The 17,983-nt window shown below is 32.8% G+C and overlaps 3 protein-coding genes across 7 annotated transcripts; 2 read left to right on the plus strand and 1 right to left on the minus strand.

Moving 5' to 3' along the window:
• The first annotated feature begins 3,428 nt into the window (after positions 1-3,428).
• Positions 3,429-5,350, plus strand: LOC101257394 (tryptophan N-monooxygenase CYP79A68-like). The gene is made up of 2 exons (XM_004245362.5): positions 3,429-4,411; positions 4,539-5,350. Exons 1-2 carry the CDS (start codon positions 3,482-3,484, stop codon positions 5,175-5,177), a joined length of 1,569 nt encoding a protein of 522 aa, XP_004245410.2. The 5' UTR covers positions 3,429-3,481; the 3' UTR covers positions 5,178-5,350.
• Positions 5,351-7,750: 2,400 nt separating this feature from the next.
• Positions 7,751-10,632, plus strand: LOC101252207 (uncharacterized). 4 transcript variants are annotated; one of them, XM_010326842.4, is made up of 4 exons: positions 7,751-7,964; positions 8,457-8,731; positions 9,463-9,833; positions 9,901-10,632. In XM_010326842.4, exons 2-4 carry the CDS (start codon positions 8,567-8,569, stop codon positions 10,337-10,339), a joined length of 975 nt encoding a protein of 324 aa, XP_010325144.1. In that variant the 5' UTR covers positions 7,751-7,964; positions 8,457-8,566; the 3' UTR covers positions 10,340-10,632. The 4 variants fall into 4 exon arrangements, with proteins under 4 accessions (XP_010325144.1, XP_010325145.1, XP_010325146.1 ...); XM_010326843.4 differs by lacking the exon at positions 7,751-7,964 and adding an exon at positions 8,055-8,155; XM_010326844.4 differs by lacking the exon at positions 7,751-7,964 and adding an exon at positions 8,071-8,351.
• Positions 10,633-10,810: 178 nt separating this feature from the next.
• On the minus strand, positions 10,811-17,342 carry LOC101249111 (uncharacterized). 2 transcript variants are annotated; one of them, XM_004245181.4, is made up of 5 exons: positions 17,051-17,342; positions 13,139-15,277; positions 12,575-12,695; positions 11,930-11,989; positions 10,811-11,830 (listed from the first exon to the last, which is right to left on the minus strand). In XM_004245181.4, exons 1-5 carry the CDS (start codon positions 17,110-17,112, stop codon positions 11,012-11,014), a joined length of 3,201 nt encoding a protein of 1,066 aa, XP_004245229.1. In that variant the 5' UTR covers positions 17,113-17,342; the 3' UTR covers positions 10,811-11,011. The 2 variants fall into 2 exon arrangements, with proteins under 2 accessions (XP_004245229.1, XP_010325147.1); XM_010326845.4 differs by having other exon boundaries at positions 13,139-15,282; positions 17,051-17,323.
• Positions 17,343-17,983: the final 641 nt, after the last annotated feature.

Raw genomic sequence — 17,983 nt, forward strand, 5'->3', positions numbered from 1 at the left:
TGAGATTATAGATATTCAATTTTTTGTTTTTTTCACTTTTACCTTGATATAACATTACAATTAATTATCAGCTGGTGAAATTCTGATACAATAAATTGAAATGTTAAGATTTTGAACTTTGGTTATTTTTGTAACAACTGTGTTTCATATACCTCTTTTTAAAATAATATATCATTAGCTAGTTGATAATAATGTACCAGAGATTGTGTTTGTGGAGATGGTACCACTTAATATGATTCAGATACATTTTTATATTATGTGTCATGTTCTAATTAAAATGATGTATCAGATACAATAAGGTTGTCAAAAAGTAGTATATAAAATTATAAAGTGTATCTTTAAATGTATCACAATAAGTAAGAGATAATTTATCAATTAGATACATGAATGAATTAGGAACTAACTACAACTAATTATTCAATGTATCAGCATAAATCAATATGCAACTAACTAGAACTAAGTTATCATAATTGAATCAACAATCAAGTTATAAATTACATTGCATTAGTTAGGTGTCAAAAAGTATCAATAGTTAACTTAAACTAATGAGAAGAAATGATATCGTGTATTTATATTCATTTATGAATCTGATATTTAATTTTATTCAAATTTTATACCATTCGTATAAGACAAATATGTAGGACAATTCATACTGTAAATAACAGCTACCAACAATGAAAATTTAAAGTCAAAATAAATAACAATTTAGAGAAACACTCTAATATTTGAATACGAGTATCTTCAAACAATAAAAACAAAAAATTCTTGAACTAGAGTTAATGTATCTCAAAAACAATAACACTATAAAAAAAAGTGCTTAAGAACTCATAAATAATCTCTATTCAACATAAACCAAATTGTCTTGAGCTAGTGCTATGAATTAACTCTTAGGCCTTAGTTGATACTTAATGATAATAAATAGTAATTAATATTCAATACCAAATGATGTTGTATACAATTTAACAAATATTTGAATCTACTATAAAATGTAACATCACATATTCATGATATGATATTTAAGTATCATGCGTTCAACTATTTTAGACTATGATACATTGTTCTGCAGTTTATACCCATAATATAATTTGAAATTTAGTCTTTGATACATTGAATATAAATATCAATTAATGGAGTAAATTCAGAATTTTATTTGTAACAAACTGACATTTATATGAATTTGATACAAAATATAAGATCATATATTCATTAAATGTTATTTATGTATCATATATTCAACTATTTTAGATTATGATACATTTTTATGCAGATTACATTTCATCGTACAATTAGAACTTTAACTTTTGATACATTAATCATAATATATCAACAAAATAGATCAAAATTTAGGATTTTATGCTTAAAATAATATACTATATCTTTAACAATAATGTATCAAATAAAACATCTAACAACAGGGGAAGACAAAAATTTAAAACAAAGAAATAGATTCTAAATGAACTAATATATTTAAATATCTTGATATAAATGCATATTATTGAATACATTAATACAAAAGTATATCAACGAATAAATAAATTTGATTACTTTGATATAAGAAGTACAATAGTGAATTAATACCCTTAAATATATTGATACAAATATCTTATAATTAAAAAATACACAAAATTTCACCAGAAACAACAAAAATACATCCCAATCTAAAAAAAACATAAACAAGTTGAAACACATACGCAAAATGAAACACTCACCCATAAACATAGTCTATTAAAAACTCATTTGATCTCACAAAACAAATAAAAAAATACACACCCATCGTTAGAATATTATGGTACAACGAAAATGATGGAGGAAGAAGAAGTTGAAAAAATACAAACAAAAAATAAGTTACTTAATTGTGAGAAATTCTGAATCATTGGAGATTCACATTTAGAATCGAAATCGATTTGAAAAAGTTACTACACGAAGGGCCTGATTCATATGTATCAAGAACAAAAACTGGACAATTTTTTTTAAAGAAGAAGACATCAATGGAGCACAATCCCTACTTATTCAAATATTTGAAATTAGATTGATGAGAGAGAGAATCTTTTTGAAAATCAAATTGATTTGAAAACTGTAACTACTAAAAATGTTGAGAGAATTTAGGGAGAGAAAAAAGAAGTGAAAAGAGGAATAGTAATTGTGGTTGGCTGGTAGATTTAATGTATAGAAATTTTTAGGAATTGAGAAAAACAAGGGATTTGTGAAATATTTTTAAAAGGCAGGGATAAATGGAGAATAAGATAAGTAAATGTGTGTATATAAGTAATTTTTTTTTTAATTTCTTTTTCAATTTCAATTTTTTTCTTTTTTAATTTCAGCTTATTTATTGATTTGAGGTTTGTGACATTTCGTATTACGTTATTATATTTCTTAGTCATATTTTAGTTATTCCATCTTTAACCACACATTAGGCACTCGACATGTCTTCTTCACATGGTATGGTGCCTTCCACCTCTCTCTTAGCTTTGCATCTTTTCCATTGGTTTTGCACTATAATTAACAACATATTGACTTGAAATTCTATTTGTGCTACATATATTGGACAAGGAAAGTAACATATATAATTTAAAAATTAAGCAAAGACACTATAAATTTCAATAATAAATAACATAAAATATTTAAAAATCATATTAAAATTTAATTGACTCTAAATTTTATCTATTACATAAAAAAAACAAATATTAAGTCCATACTAGCACGGACGCATGTGTCTAGTCCTAACATAATAGATATTATATCTCACACTTTAATATTTAAGTAAAATACTAATTTTTGTTAATAGTATTAACTTTGCCACTTTAAAAATATAGTAAATTTCGGTCTTTTCCACTTTTAAAAACAGTACATTTTTTTGTCTTTGCCACTTCAAAAAAATTAGTAATTTTAGACTTTTCCACTTTTTAAAACAGAAAATTTTAGTATTTCCCACTTTTAAAAATAGTAAATTTGAGTCCTTGATTTCTAACATTCAAACATGATTGATTTATCTCAAAAATTTCATAAAGAGATCAAGATCTCGAAATATTTCATAAAAGTCATGGAATATTCATATAGAGATTAAATCTAAATCATCATAGTTCGAGAAATACGACATTAACGTCCTCAAAATCATGGATAAATCTTTGTAGATGAGAATCAAGGAGGAACAGATTTGTACTTATAATCTTTATTAATAAAATCATGTTTCTTCATTTTATTTTATTTTTTAAAAAAAAAAACATGATTGATTTCTAAAAATTAATGTAGAAAAAGTCAAGATGGTTAGTTAAAAATGGAGAGAGAGGAAGGAGTGGTCTTCCCAATAAAAGAATAAGGTAAATATGATAGTTGACCAAATCCAAACTTTTCCACTTTTATATTATTATGAGTTTGACTACAATTATTGGATCCAAACTATAAATAGTAGATAGGATGCAACTACATCTTTCAACATCAAACCCCTTATTTATCAATCACAATAACAAGAAGAAATTAGAAAATGTTTTTTTTCAAAATTTCAAACCTTGTTGATCTCCTATTTAGAATCTTCATTTTTATTGTTCTTAAAATCACAAACCTATGGAATAGTCTTATTATTATTATGAGAAAAACATCATCATTACCTCCAGGTCCAAAACCATGGCCTATAATTGGTAACTTCCCTCAAATGCTCCTCAACAAAGAGCCACCATTTCATTGGATACACAAAATGATGGAGAAAATGAACACTGAAATCGCTTGCATTCGTCTTGGTAACATTCATGTCATTACTGTAACTTCCCCTGAGCTTGCTCGCGAGTTTTTACATACTCAAGATTCTATTTTCTCATCAAGACCTATTTGTATGTCCGCGAGTCTTATTAATAATGGCTACTTAACACCTATTTTTGCCCCTATGGGTGATCAATGGAAGAAAATGAGGAGAATTCTCGCTTCTCATGTACTATCACCAACATCACTTGAATGGATTCGTAGTAAAAGGGATGAAGAAGCTGACAATCTTCATCGATTCATTTACAATCAATGTGAAAATCAATCTATTATTAACTTGAGAAATCTGACAAGATACTATTGTGGGAATGTGATTAGGAATATGACTTTCAGCAAGCCATTCTTTGATATCACTGAGGAAGATCGCGATGAGCAAGTTGATGCAGTTTTTACTCTTCTTAAATATCTTCATGCTTTGGGCATATTAGATTACTTACCATGGTTAAGTGTGTTTGATTTGAATGGTCATAAAAAAATTATCAACAATGCATATGTTACAGCAACAAAAGACATGGATGTTGAAGTTGATCAAAGGATTCAAATATGGAAAGATGGAAAAAAAACTATGGAAGAAGATATCCTTGATGTTCTTATCACACTCAAAGATACCAATGGAAATGCATTGTTGAGTGCTAAAGAGATTAAGGCACAAGTTTTGGTAATTAAGTATTCATTCAATGACTACTTATGATTGATATTGCATTTTGTCAAAAGTTTTACTTTTTGGAGAATAACATTTTTGTACTTGGTCAGGGTTCTAAAAGTACTCTTTTTTTTTCTTTTAGGAACTCATGTTGGCAGCATTGGATAATCCATCAAATGCAGTTGAATGGGTAATTGCAGAAATGTTGAACCAACCAAAGTTAATGCAAAAGGCCCTAGAAGAACTCAACACTGTTGTTGGGATCAATAGATTGGTTCAAGAATCAGACTTGCCAATGCTAAATTATGTTAAAGCATGCATAAAAGAGGCCTTTCGACTTCACCCCATAACGCCTTTTAACGTTCCTCATGTGTCTATCTCTGATGCCATCATCGGTGAAAAGTACTTCATCCCTAAAGGGAGTAGAGTGTTGTTAAGTCGTCTTGGCCTTGGTCGCAATCCTAGAGTTTGGGAGGATCCACTGAAGTTCAAGCCAGAGCGCCACCTCATAGAAGATGGTGTTGGTGGTGAAGTAGTTCTCACTGATTCAAAGTTACGTTTGTTATCATTTAGCACTGGAAGAAGAGGTTGTCCGGGCGTGAAACTCGGTTCTACAATTGCTACAATGTTACTTGCTAGGCTTCTCCATGGGTTTTCTTGGAGTTTACCACCAAATTCAACATGCAATGACTTAATTGTGTCATCTAAGATTGATCCTTTTGATACCTTGCCTCTTCTTGCTAAGGCAAAACCAAGATTAGCTAAAGCCATGTATCCTTGAGACACAACTTTCGTTGAAATTTGCTTTTAGTTACTGCAGTAATTTTCAGGCGGGTAATAAGTTGGGTATGTTTAGGATGGATTTTATAATATACACATATAGGTGAATTTTAGGGACCAACTTAATTTCCCCTTCTAAATAAATAAAATAGTTTTCTTCATTACAAGAAATAATTCAGGAGAATTAAAAAGTCTTGATCTCTTATTTTTCTATTATATTCTTATTATTTTATAAGTTCATAACAGATTGTCAGCATGAGAGTATGTCATCTCGAACAAATTATATACTTTTTGATTATGTCAAAGGTATAATAAATTACCATGTTATGCCTGATAGAAATATATGCTTATTATTATCGATCCATTTTACCCTACGCAGTAAAAGTCTTACACACTAAATCAAGGGTCACTAATGAATAAACTGATTATGAATTAAAAGGAGAACAGTAAATCAATTAATTGGATAATTATTTCTATTATTATATTTGGATTTTCCTTTCACTACTATATAGAATGTTTAAGAAAAGTATTCTCTTCATGGAATATTAAAAAAAATAGTGTTGAGAAAATTACTTTTAATAAAACAGCATTTTTACTTTTTTAGAGTGAAGTTTTTCTTTATTAACTCCATTTCCTCTAGTTTATTCCTTTTTTTCATTTTTTTTTTCTTTGCGTAAGAAAATAAATTTTATTTTAGAATTTTCTCTATAAAGGTTTAATCGCTTCACGAAAACATTTGAACTTTGAAGTAGTTGTCTAAAATGTAAGTTTTTATGACCCACATGTTATATTTTGATTTGATGATTATGAAGAACGAAAGATCATACGCTTACTTATAGAATATATGAATATCTTGATGTAGTTGAGTAGGTAGATTCAAATTATGCTGATTGTGTAGATACAAGAAAACTTATATTTGGATATTTGTTTCTGTTAGCGAGAGGAGCAATATCATTAAAAAGTGTGAAGCAGTCCATGGAAGTTAAATTAGTGTGAAGCCACATTAATTAGTTGTGGATCTTTATTTCAAACACTTGAACTTTCGATAATATTTTCAAAAATTATTGTGATAATACTATAACAATCTTCTTCTCTAAAAATCACAAGTATTCAAACGTTGTCGAGCAAATGAAATTGAAACACTTTTAATTAAACAAGAAATAAATTATAATTTTTATGCAATTGAAACTTAGAGCTCATATATATATATATATATCTTGTATACATAGAGAATTATGATGACATGTTATGATTTAGATAAAGTATTCTATGCATTATTGTTGGATTTATTATGTATTTGAAAAGATGTATTAGGTTAATAGATTAATGTTGTAGTACATAGAAAGAGCTATGCCCAATAAAGTAATGTACAAATATGAATGAGATATTCTTTTTTAAAAAAACTAAAAAAATTACGTTACATAAATTAAAATAGAGAGAATAATCAAGAAATTTTCAATTCTACTTACTTACCTACTCAAATTACTGTAATCCCTGCCCTATTTTTAAAATGGGATTAGCTCTAATTAAGATGAATGCATAAGGTTAAGCAAGTGTAATAGGTATATGTTTATTCTACTTGTGAACTATTTCCTAAATGCCTAGATCATGAACTTGCTCTAAGAAATCTTATCTCAATTCTATAGATATTCAGGATTTCGATACGAATTTTGAATATTAAATGGTAAAAAAAAATCAATTTTAAGTTCGATAAGATCCATAGATACAGTACAATTATTTTGGACAAATGATTGAGATCAATATTGAATAAATTATCTCAATAAATAATTAAATATGATAATCTAATTCTTTAATATATAACAATCATGTCAACAACAAATAATTTGATTATTTTTTTTTTATGTTAACTAGTCAAAAAAAATTTAAATCATTTTTTCTCGAAAAATAAATTTCTTCAAATGAGAAAAAATAATTTTCCAAATGAATATAAGAACAACAAATTTTATAAGTGGCATCCAAATTTATATATTTTTTGAACCCCAGTCCACTACAACCTTTTGCCTTTTGAATGAGCATGTGTGGTGAGCATTTTGTTTTCGAGGGTAACCCCTATGTAATAGTTCGCAAATTACATTGGGATGTAAATCGCACTGGGCAATTTCTATGCGACAGGCTCGACTAAGAAGGCATTAAGGGGTAATCAATCCCGAATCATCTATGCGAATAGCCACCCACCAAACCAACTAAGTCATCCCGAAGGACACATTTGTCTAGCTTATATACAACTATATTAAAATAATATTTTTTGCTTATATACAACACACAAGAAAATTTAAAAAAAAAATCACTTATATTCCTAAAACACATTTTGTTCCTACTAAACACAACCACACTTTTTTTTGTTGGTAATTATCAAATTTATAATCACCAATATTACAAATCAAAAGTCATGTAACATGTCCGTACCACTGTTAAAGTACTCTATCCGTATAATAAATTTGAAATTATAACCAAATAGAAAACTTATAAATATTTATTTAGTAATCATATGAAAAATCGACTCGATAAAATTAGTGGAATATAAAATTGACATCTCAACCATAGAAGAGAAGTATGGTTAGAAAGTAGAACACCAAGAATTTTGGAATAACATTTTTCTCGTATAGCAATTAGATTCCGTTATTATCGTTAAAAATGTCAGAAAAATAGTAAAGCTGAAACAACATTTGTGGTTAACACTTGCAACAAAGAAAAAAAAATTAAGAAATATCCAATTTTCTATATATTTCACAAACTTTTCAAATTTTGCTTGGGATTATTGATAAAGGTATGTACTGAATGATAGGAATTTGAAAATTTATAATTAAACAAAAAAATAGGAATTTTCATTTTTATTATATGTATGAGTTGAAACTTGATTTTAAAGCCCCCCATTTACTCTACTTTGAAAAAAGATTGAATCTTTTGCATAATCAAGAATTGGAATTTTCATTTCTTTTATGCCTAATCTTGATTTGGGTATGTGCTAAAACTTGATAATAAAGACCCCTTTTACTCCACTTTGAAAAAAAGATTGAATCTTTTACATAATCAAGAATTGGGATTTTCATTTTTATGGTATCTCAAGGGTCTTTCGGAAAATAGCCTCTCTAGTGTTAAAAGATTTGTGTACGTTCTACCCTCCCCAGACCCCACTTGTGTTGCTTTGATTTGGGTATCTGCTTAAACTTGTTGGGACAATATTGATAATCTTGAATTGGTTTAGGAATTTTCTTGTTTTTCATGGTTTGATTTGGTTAATTTTTTATTGAAAATGCAGTTTCTAAAGGACCCCTTTTTGCTGAACTGCTGGGGAAGATAAGGAGTTGTTTGAATTTTTGATTGTTGGAAGTACATATTCAGAAGAAATTGGGTTTAGGTTGAGGGAAAATGGGGGTTGATTATTATAACGTGTTGAACGTAGGGAAGACAGCAACGGAGGATGATCTAAAGAAGGCTTATAGAAAATTGGCAATGAAATGGCATCCTGATAAGAATCCAAACAACAAGAAGGAAGCTGAGGCTCAATTCAAGGAAATATCAGAGGCTTATGAAGTTTGTTACACTTACCTTTTCTTTTGTTTAATGTGCATATATATATGTATATGTATAGAAATGTTCAGAATCACGCGTTTAGATATAATCATAATAATGCAGATAAACTTGAGTTATTGTTTTGTGTTTGAAGACTTTGGTGGTTAGAGTTAGATTCTTGGTGCAAGTTGAAGTTCACAAGGGTGGTTCTTGATTGATTCTGTTTTTTTTCCTTAGGTGTGACGCGTAATTGCTTTTCTTTTATAGAAACTTTTTGAAGGTTTAAGTATATAATCATAATGCAGAAAAAATCGAGTTATTGTTATGCATTTGATGATTTTATATAGATTCTTGGTGCAACTTGAAGACCACAAGGGTGGTTTTTGATTGATTCTGTTGTTTCTTAGGTGTAACGATACACGCCTTTTCTTTCAGAAATGTTTTGAAGGTTTGATCTTTGTCAACAGTTTGTGCTAAATTTGAGAAGAAAATGTGTTACTTAAAGTTTAGTTTATGAAAATTATGATAGAAGGATCGAAACGTTAGTTGAAAGATCTTTTCTTTGTTATCGGATGATCTGACCTTTGGTTACTCAAAACTCTAGTGATGGTAGGATTGATTGTGTTCATGTGTTAGTGTAGTGTCTCTATGACCTTCTGCATCTGTTGTAATCGACACCTTTAACCAATTGTGAATCGATAATTGTAGATATAGAAGACATTCTAACTATCAAGTTTTACTCATTACTTCAGATTCTAAGTGATCCTGATAAAAGACAAGTCTTTGATCAATATGGTGAAGAAGGACTAAAAGAGATGCCATCCCCTGGATGTAGCAATAATCCTCGAAATGCTGAGGACATTTTTGCAGAATTTTTTGGGAGCAGTCCCTTTGGATTTGGATCAACTGGAGTTAAGTCAACGCGATTCTCATCAGAAGGCAGTGGTTTCGCGGGATTTGGTGGGAGTGAGAACATTTTCAGGCCAGCTAGTGATGGAACTGGTGCTAATATGCCCAAGAAACCGCCACCAGTTGAGAGTAAATTGCCTTGCAGCCTTGAAGAACTTTATTCTGGCTCGACGAGGAAAATGAAGATATCTAGAACTGTAGTTGGAACGAATGGGTAAGCACTTTGCAATCTCTCTCTCTCTCTGTCTGTTGAGACATAATACGAAGAGTTGTTGTTGCAGGAGGTTAGTGACGGAATCAGAAATTTTAACTATTGATGTAAAACCTGGCTGGAGAAAAGGTACAAAGATAACATTTCCAGACAAAGGAAATGAGCAGTTGAACCAGCTTCCAGCAGACCTTGTATTTGTAATCGACGAGAAGTGTCATGACGTTTACAAGAGAGATGGTAATGACCTTATGAGAGACTATAAAGTAACACTAGCAGAGGCATTGGGAGGAACCACTGTAAAACTAACAACGTTAGATGGTCGTGCATTGACGGTTCCAGTCAATGAAATTGTGAAACCAGGTTATGAACTTGTGCTGGCAAAAGAAGGTATGCCAATCACAAGGGAACCTGGCAATAGAGGTGTTCTAAAGATCAAGTTTGATGTTAAATTCCCTAATAGATTGACAACTGATCAACGAACAGCCCTCAAACGCGCTTTGGCTGGCTGAGGAAGTCCTCGCAGAAATTCCAGATCATTGAAGAGGAATCAAAAATTCGAAGAAGCTGGTGTAAATTAAAGCAGAAGAATCACATTAGAAATATAGAGGATTTTACTATTGTCCATTCATTCATTTGTAAAAGGAAACTAAAAAAGTTTTTAAAGATTAGCAAAGGGGGTTTGTTGTCAATTATAAGTTTGTCAAAATTGATATTTCTCCTTTAGTGCTGATTGATGTGATGTAAAATGTCAGGATATTGAGTCTATATTACTAACATTTCAATTAAGATGACATTCATACTATTTTCATCGTGACTTATTTACTATGGTATTTCATTTTCATATTGTTTTATATGAGAAGCAATATGAGTTTAAACAATAAATACAAAAAAGAAAATCTTAAAACATTTTTAAGCATACTTTTCTCAAAAAGCATTTGTAGAAGAAAAAAAACCTACACATTTGAGAAACAGATTGATGATTTTGGTGAGATAAAATGACAATAAAACAGCTAAAAGAGATCACATAGTCTCTTGCCTTTATGCTGAACAAGTACAGTATAAACTATAGTTTTAAGCATCTAAAATAAAGGCTAAGACACCTAGTCTAGAAAAAGCCAAACACAACAAAGATTCAGAATTTACATCATGTCTAACACTGAACTACCAAAATGAAAAAAACTTCAGAACCCCCTACCCCTTGATTGATCCCTTCTCCAATCAACTTGATATGGCCCTCTGGGTGACATAATTTGTGGCCTGTTTGGTATACCATTATTAATAGGTGGTTGCATAGGTGTTGCCAATGGTCCCTGATGAGCCAAGTGCTGCGGAAAATTATGGCCTAATGGATATGGAGGACGCTGCAAGGGTGGAGGGGCTTGTGGCCGCCACTCAGGGATGTCATCATCATCGTCATTCCACGATGGACCAACATTGTTAGCACCAGTTTGTCCATACTTTAGTATAAGTTCCCTCATTTGGTCTACAGGGCGAGAAGGGGGTGTTTGGTTATACGGGTTCATTCTTGACCCATGGTGGTACATGTTTTGAGATGGGTGCCTAGGCCTAGAAGCATTTATGTTGCCAGTAAAATTAAACTCAGGCAAATCATCATCGTCACGACCAGCTTTGGGACCAAACCCAGGTGGGATGTCATCGTCATCATCCACTGCAGGATCATTTTTCACAGACATGGGCATAGGGATCGAATTTACATTAACGTTTCCAGCTTTTTCATGCTGTTGTCCTCCCTGTTGTTTTTTCAAACTGTGTTTATGGTGTGAAGACGAGTTAGGTGATATTGTTGAACTTATATGAAGTTTTCTCCATACAACTACGCCAATTAGACCATTATCTGTAGAATCATATAGCTCTTTAGGGTCTTTGGAAAGGTGTTTGCTTATCATATCGAGTATGTGTGGTGGACACAGATATAGTTCCACTCCTGGAGCAGGTTCCGCAAACCCCAACCTCTCATCTGAAGCGTAGGAATGCACTGCCTATTATCGAAAGACCCAGTAAGCAAATCAATCATAGACTTAAACTAATTTTACTGAACAAGAATGGCTAAGAAACGGAAATTAAACTCAGATTGGTACCTCAGATAGGTCTGCCCGTTCCCTCTCAGATGACTTATCCTTCAAAACAAATTGAACAACCTGCATCATATGTAAATATGATTAGCACAACGTATTTGAAGATTTTTTGCAATTTATGTAAAGCATAAGCTAAGATTTTTTGTTACAGCTTGACATTCATCCACTTTGGTTTAAGATTGATGGCTAAGCCAAACGAGTTGAAAAGTTGTAATTTTTGCGCAGACTAAATACTTATTACAAATAGCTAAATACTGCGTAAAGTTGAGTGAGTAATACGTTGATTTTATCTTAAAACAATAGAAAGTTTGATATCTCTGACATTGAAAAAGCCTAAAATTTGAGGGAGTTGAAGAAAATCTGTAGAGCCTTCCATTATTCAACTCACAACATATCCATCCACAGCTCGACCAAAAAGGCAAATCATCCAGTAAAAAGTTAAGAGAGTAGAAAGGACATATGGTCACAAACCATTCAGCAACCATATATTGCATATCACTATATTCCCAATAGCTGGAATATACATTCTTGGTTCGACAACGCAAGTCACCAAAAAATAATAAAAACCTACACTGTCTGCAATAATCTGCAACCTGAAGTATGGCAGAAAAGACCAACTACAACAAAGGAAGGGGAACCATAAGATACCATGACTGCACGACTTCGTGACATAGGAAGCTCTTGAAGAAATTTCTCAAATGCATCAAGTCGAACTCTACCCTTGATCTCAAGAGAGCTTGGCCATCCGTTAGTTGGTGTCTTTTCACCACTGAAATAGAAGATAATAGAAGAAGAAATGCCAGTCTTGTTAGCACCACTTGTGAAGTTATAACCAACAAGTGCAACTTAAATGTTCTAGAAGGGAATACACACAGAACAATAAAGGAAATTGACTCCAGAAATAGAGAATCCACTCAGGAAATTCAAAACAAAGCACTACACAAAGAAAATAAAGGAAAAGTAATCCAAAGCATACAAGAACATGCAATTGCAGTTGAAATTCATTCGTCCAGCAGAGAGAATTTTCAAGAGCTATCAGTTTATCAAGAAGAGCGAGAAAAATATCATGGTACTAAAATTCAGAGAAAATAGAATGAAAGAAACGGCCTGTAGAGACTCAAGCATGACTACAGTGCACTATAATATACAAGAGCAACATTAATATATAGTAATTGAAAGGATCTGGTAAGCGATTTTAAAGAACAGGCATACCTTCTAAACGAACCAAAGACTGTAACCAAGGATGAAATAGTAAGCTGCAGTTCCCCCTCCCAGATACATGGAACTCTAGAAACACTACCATGTGGTCCTGTCATCTTGATAGGGCTCAAATCACCAGAACTAGTTACTTTCTTTACTACAGGGCTACCCGCAGATACCAGAGACTCCTTTTGCTCTACATGATTCTTGACCCCTTCAAGAGATTTGTCTTCAGAAGCAACAACAGGGTATTTAGCGGCTAGACCAGAACCCACAGCATTGTTAGGGTCCTCGGAACTTCCTTTTTCTGGAAGAAGGGCAGAATGATTGTTTTCAACAGGCAGGTTTTCAAAAGGAGGTTCAGAATCAAGTGATTCCATAAATTCAGTTAAGGAAACAATAGGAGGAAGAAGTTCAGCATTCTTGAATTCTTCTACAACCATCCCCTGCAACAAATCAGCCCCATCAGCTGGAATTACCAAGCTGTCTTTCACATCTTGCTTTTCTGAGTAATTACGTTGGCTGGTAAGATTTTCTTTACTTCCTAACTCATCCTTACCAGAAGGGCCAGAATTTCTCCCCCTATCTTTCTTCGGCATAAACTGCGTGACATTTGAACCTGCAGATATCTCAGATGCAATATTATTATCATCCCGCTCAAAATCAACCTGATATTCACCCTTGTGAGTTTTTTTGACCAAACGTCTCATGTCAATTGCATTATCAGGTAAAACAACCATCTGAGCAAGTTCCTCGGCTTTTGCCACCCGCCACTCAGATAGCTCTTTTGAAGCAAGTTCTTCAGCAGTCATTGAACATAACTTATCCGGAGGTATCTCACCTGACATCACTCTCTCTCTCAGTTCAGGATTACTGCGATCTTTTAGGTTGAAGAGAAGAGACCTGCCCCTCTCTTTATATTTTTTGTTCACACCTCCAAACAATTTAAAAAGTTCCGCCTCAATGTGCAAAGCTAAATCTTCGGGAGATGATTTTGCATGCTCACCTTTATCTTCAACCACATCCTCATCAAACAAATTGGCCTTTTCAGCATCCTGGAGGAAATCAGTTTCTCTTAAATGCATATCTAGATCCATTGCCCAAGTGAGACCATTCCCTTGCAAGAGTTCATCTTTGACAAAGAAATTGTCACTGAAGGGAACATCGTCCACATGCAACTCAAATTCTGTAGAGCAAGGTACAGAATTTCCCATGCTCACATCATCATGAAGCCCAAGAGACAAACTATGACCGTCATTATTTGTATCAACAGGAAAAGGACCAATTGAAGGAAGTACATCACCAGAGTTTTGAGGAACGTGTGAAACAGAGCTTTGGGGTAGACCTTCATTGGCAGTTGTCGTAGTTACATCCAGTTGTGAAGGCTGAGAACCCACTGCTTCACCCAGATCCTTGGCAGCTGGATTCTGGCAAGCCATAGCCAGAGCTGAAGCAAGTGATTCTCTCATTTTGGACCTAATGGCATCAGAGGACTCAGACTGCGCCTTGGAGGTCGGCTCAACTTGAATTGAGCGTCCTCTTGGAGTCTGTGACCGCTGGGAGGCAGTTCTATTGGATATGGATTCATTTCGGGTCAATTTCTTGGTTGACGCAGGAACACTAGTTGAACCTCCCAAAGTTAACTTTGACTGTTGCGGTCCAGGTTTCTTAATAGCAGAAGATTGCTGCACAAAACCTGGAGACGCAGACAAAAACGTTCCCTGTGCAGTCCGCTTATTTGGCATTGATGACACCTGAGGTGTAGAACCATGCGGCATTGATGACATCTCAGCCTTGCGCTTGGTGAGTACTGATGATTTCTGCACACCTGGACTATTTGGCACATATCTATCTCCTCTAGTCTGCTGATGTGACAACATGAAGTGCTGAGAGTTCATTCTGGGTCCCATTGGCCCCAACTGATTCACAGGAACTGAAGTATCAAATCTGTTGGCTGTAGGCTCATTTGACCAAACAAGCTGCTGTGAAGTTGGCACGTGTCCAATGATACTGGTCTGCATATGTGCTATAGAGTCCGGATTATTGGAAACGTGATCCATTTGAATGAGCTGACCATCAGGTGGTCCTGAAAATTGCTGAGAAACAAGATCACTGGACATGACAAAAAAACACAGTGTGTGGACGGAGGGCCTGCACTTTAAAATAAAGACACCATGTTATTTACACCATCTTCTTCCTCCAAATCTGATTTATTCAATAGAACAAGAAGATCTATGCACACAGAGAAGCAGCAAGGAAAATAATGAACCCCTTTTGAAAGGAAAGGAAGCCCCACATATCAAAGTCATGAAAAAAAGAAAAAACAAAAAGGAAAACCCCTCAAAAAGGAAATAGAAATCTGATTCGCATATTCAGAAAGGATCAACAAACCAACCACAACAGCTTCAAAATTAGACAAAACACCATAACACTAATATACACAGCTTGGCACAGATGACATATAAGCAATTAAGTGAAGTGTGTCTGCCTCTCAGACAAAAAAGAAAGACATTCGCACCAGGCTCACTGTGTAATATTAGATTAATTATGTCAAAATATATGTACTAGATACATATATGCTGCTACTTGTGCCATCCATACGAGGTGCCAAACCACTTGGTGTCCATATTTGAGAAAAATGCAGCACCCCATGACTTCTAAGAACTAGAGAATTTAGCATCCCAGGGGTTTATGCTAAAATATATGACAAACACATCCAATGTTAGCCAAACATTCTCGAAGGACACAACAGTGAGTTCCAGACAAAGTAAAGTCCATAAGTTAAAAGAGCATTGGTTGGAAGGAGAAGAGAAGAATCTCAAATTAATTCTTGCAGAGAGACAAGATAATTCATGTTGCAGAAAGAAAAGATGTAAAAAAATCAGTAGCATCGATTTACAACCCTAAAGTGGTAAGCCGTGGCAGTAATTATACAACTTTAAGTGGTAAAGCCCCAACTAAACAAGAAAAATGTTCGAAGTTCTAGAATTTGAAAGCTTAATATTCTATAACAGCAACCTAGCGTACCAATGAATTATTCACATTCCATTATGACAGCTCCATCTGAGAGTTACGGATTTCTCTAATTATTTTATTATTTAACATTTGAATGTTCTAAAAATCAAAAGTTATTAAAATAAGGAATTCATGCAGCACTTTGCAAGGACTGCTGTCAATCCAAACATCCAAAATGAGCAAAGATAGCTGATAATCCCCATAAGTAGGAGACAGACAGACCAAAGAATACATCTAAAGTAAAATCATTCCAATAAAAACCCAACTTTCCACACAACTAATAAAGAACTCCAAAAGACAAGTCATAAGCTTTCAAGATAAAAACATCTTGTACCAGAAACAAGATCTTTGCATACCCAATAGAAACCCATCACACAACTAATAGAGAACTCCTAAAGACAAGTCATAACCTTTCATATCCAACCCATAATCCTCAAAAAATCTCAAACCGAAACCCTAGTTCCTAATCTTTCAAGGATATCCAAGATCCTATAGTTACCACAATTCCGAAACACCACTTGCAGGGCAAAAAAGAACTTACATAGATAAAACATATCAAGGGTCAGATAAATCAGTAACAGCACTTGCAGGGCAAAGAGAAACATACAAATAGACAAAAGGATATAAATCTTTTAACTATATGAGCAGAACTAAAATCGAATTTGATAAACAGAACTACCAAAACTACAAAAACCCCCCAATTCCCCCCTCCCCACCCTAAAAAAAACGACAAATTAAACCTCCACAATCAGAAGTTCACCTTTACCTACCAAACCAAGATGATAAAATCAAAAATCAAGAAACGCAACGTATCATCCCAATCCAAATCCTTAAAGGGTATCGAAAAAACACAATCTTGAACAGAAAAAAAAATTTAAAAAATCACAAGATTGGTCAAACGATAGTTACCTCAAATCAGCAAGAAAACGGAGTAAAACAGCTAGAAACACCAAAAACTGAGCTGCCCACATACATTCTGGATAGAGACGAAGAGGAAGAGAGAATTGGGAGCTGAGCTGAGGCTAAGCTTTATCTTCATTTTATTGGGAAAATAATTAAAAAAGCCCTAGAAAACCCAATTTAAATAGCGGCGAAGGCGATACAGATTCACAAGAGCCTTTGAACCATATTTTGGGCCCTAAACCTTTCTATTTCACAAATAGCCATAAATTCTTATCCTCCATCTATGAGATAAAAGGCCAGGTTGAGATTTAACTTCGTTCCGATATGATTTGAAATTAAATTAATATGAAATTAAAGTTTTATTTTAATTCATAATATAAACTTTTTTTATGTTGAAATTTTTTCATAGTTACAAAAATTTCATATATTGAAAACTATCAAAATATTCTAATTCTTATACAATTTTAAGGAAATAATAATTTGTATAGAATATATCGAAATATTATGAGAAGTCGCATTGATAAATTACATGTTCTTAGCAAATGTATGTGATCAAAAACTTTCAAAAACATATAATAAAGATTCACTAAAAATAATAGTAAAAACAACTACTTTTATTGTATATCTATTATGTAAAATAAATAAATTATGCACATTCAAATGTTAAAGATTAAATAATCTCAATCATTTATTTTTCAAACCTAAAATTTCATCTTAATCGTTTAAATTTTTTATATACATTTAGATATCCTAATCTTCATACAAGTGAGTCTAGAAGAAGAGCAATAGAGATAATACTTACAATTTGACACAAAGTGTGCCACACCAGAAGGACTGGGAGTCGCAACTACTTAGGGTGACGGTCTTCATCGCACCTTGGTGAAGCAGAATTTCAAAAAATGTTAAATGTTGATGTTGCGATTCACAAAAATGGATACT

The sequence above is a fragment of the Solanum lycopersicum genome, chromosome 8 (genome assembly GCF_036512215.1).
Source record: "Solanum lycopersicum chromosome 8, SLM_r2.1".
NCBI classification, from domain to species: domain Eukaryota; kingdom Viridiplantae; phylum Streptophyta; class Magnoliopsida; order Solanales; family Solanaceae; genus Solanum; species Solanum lycopersicum.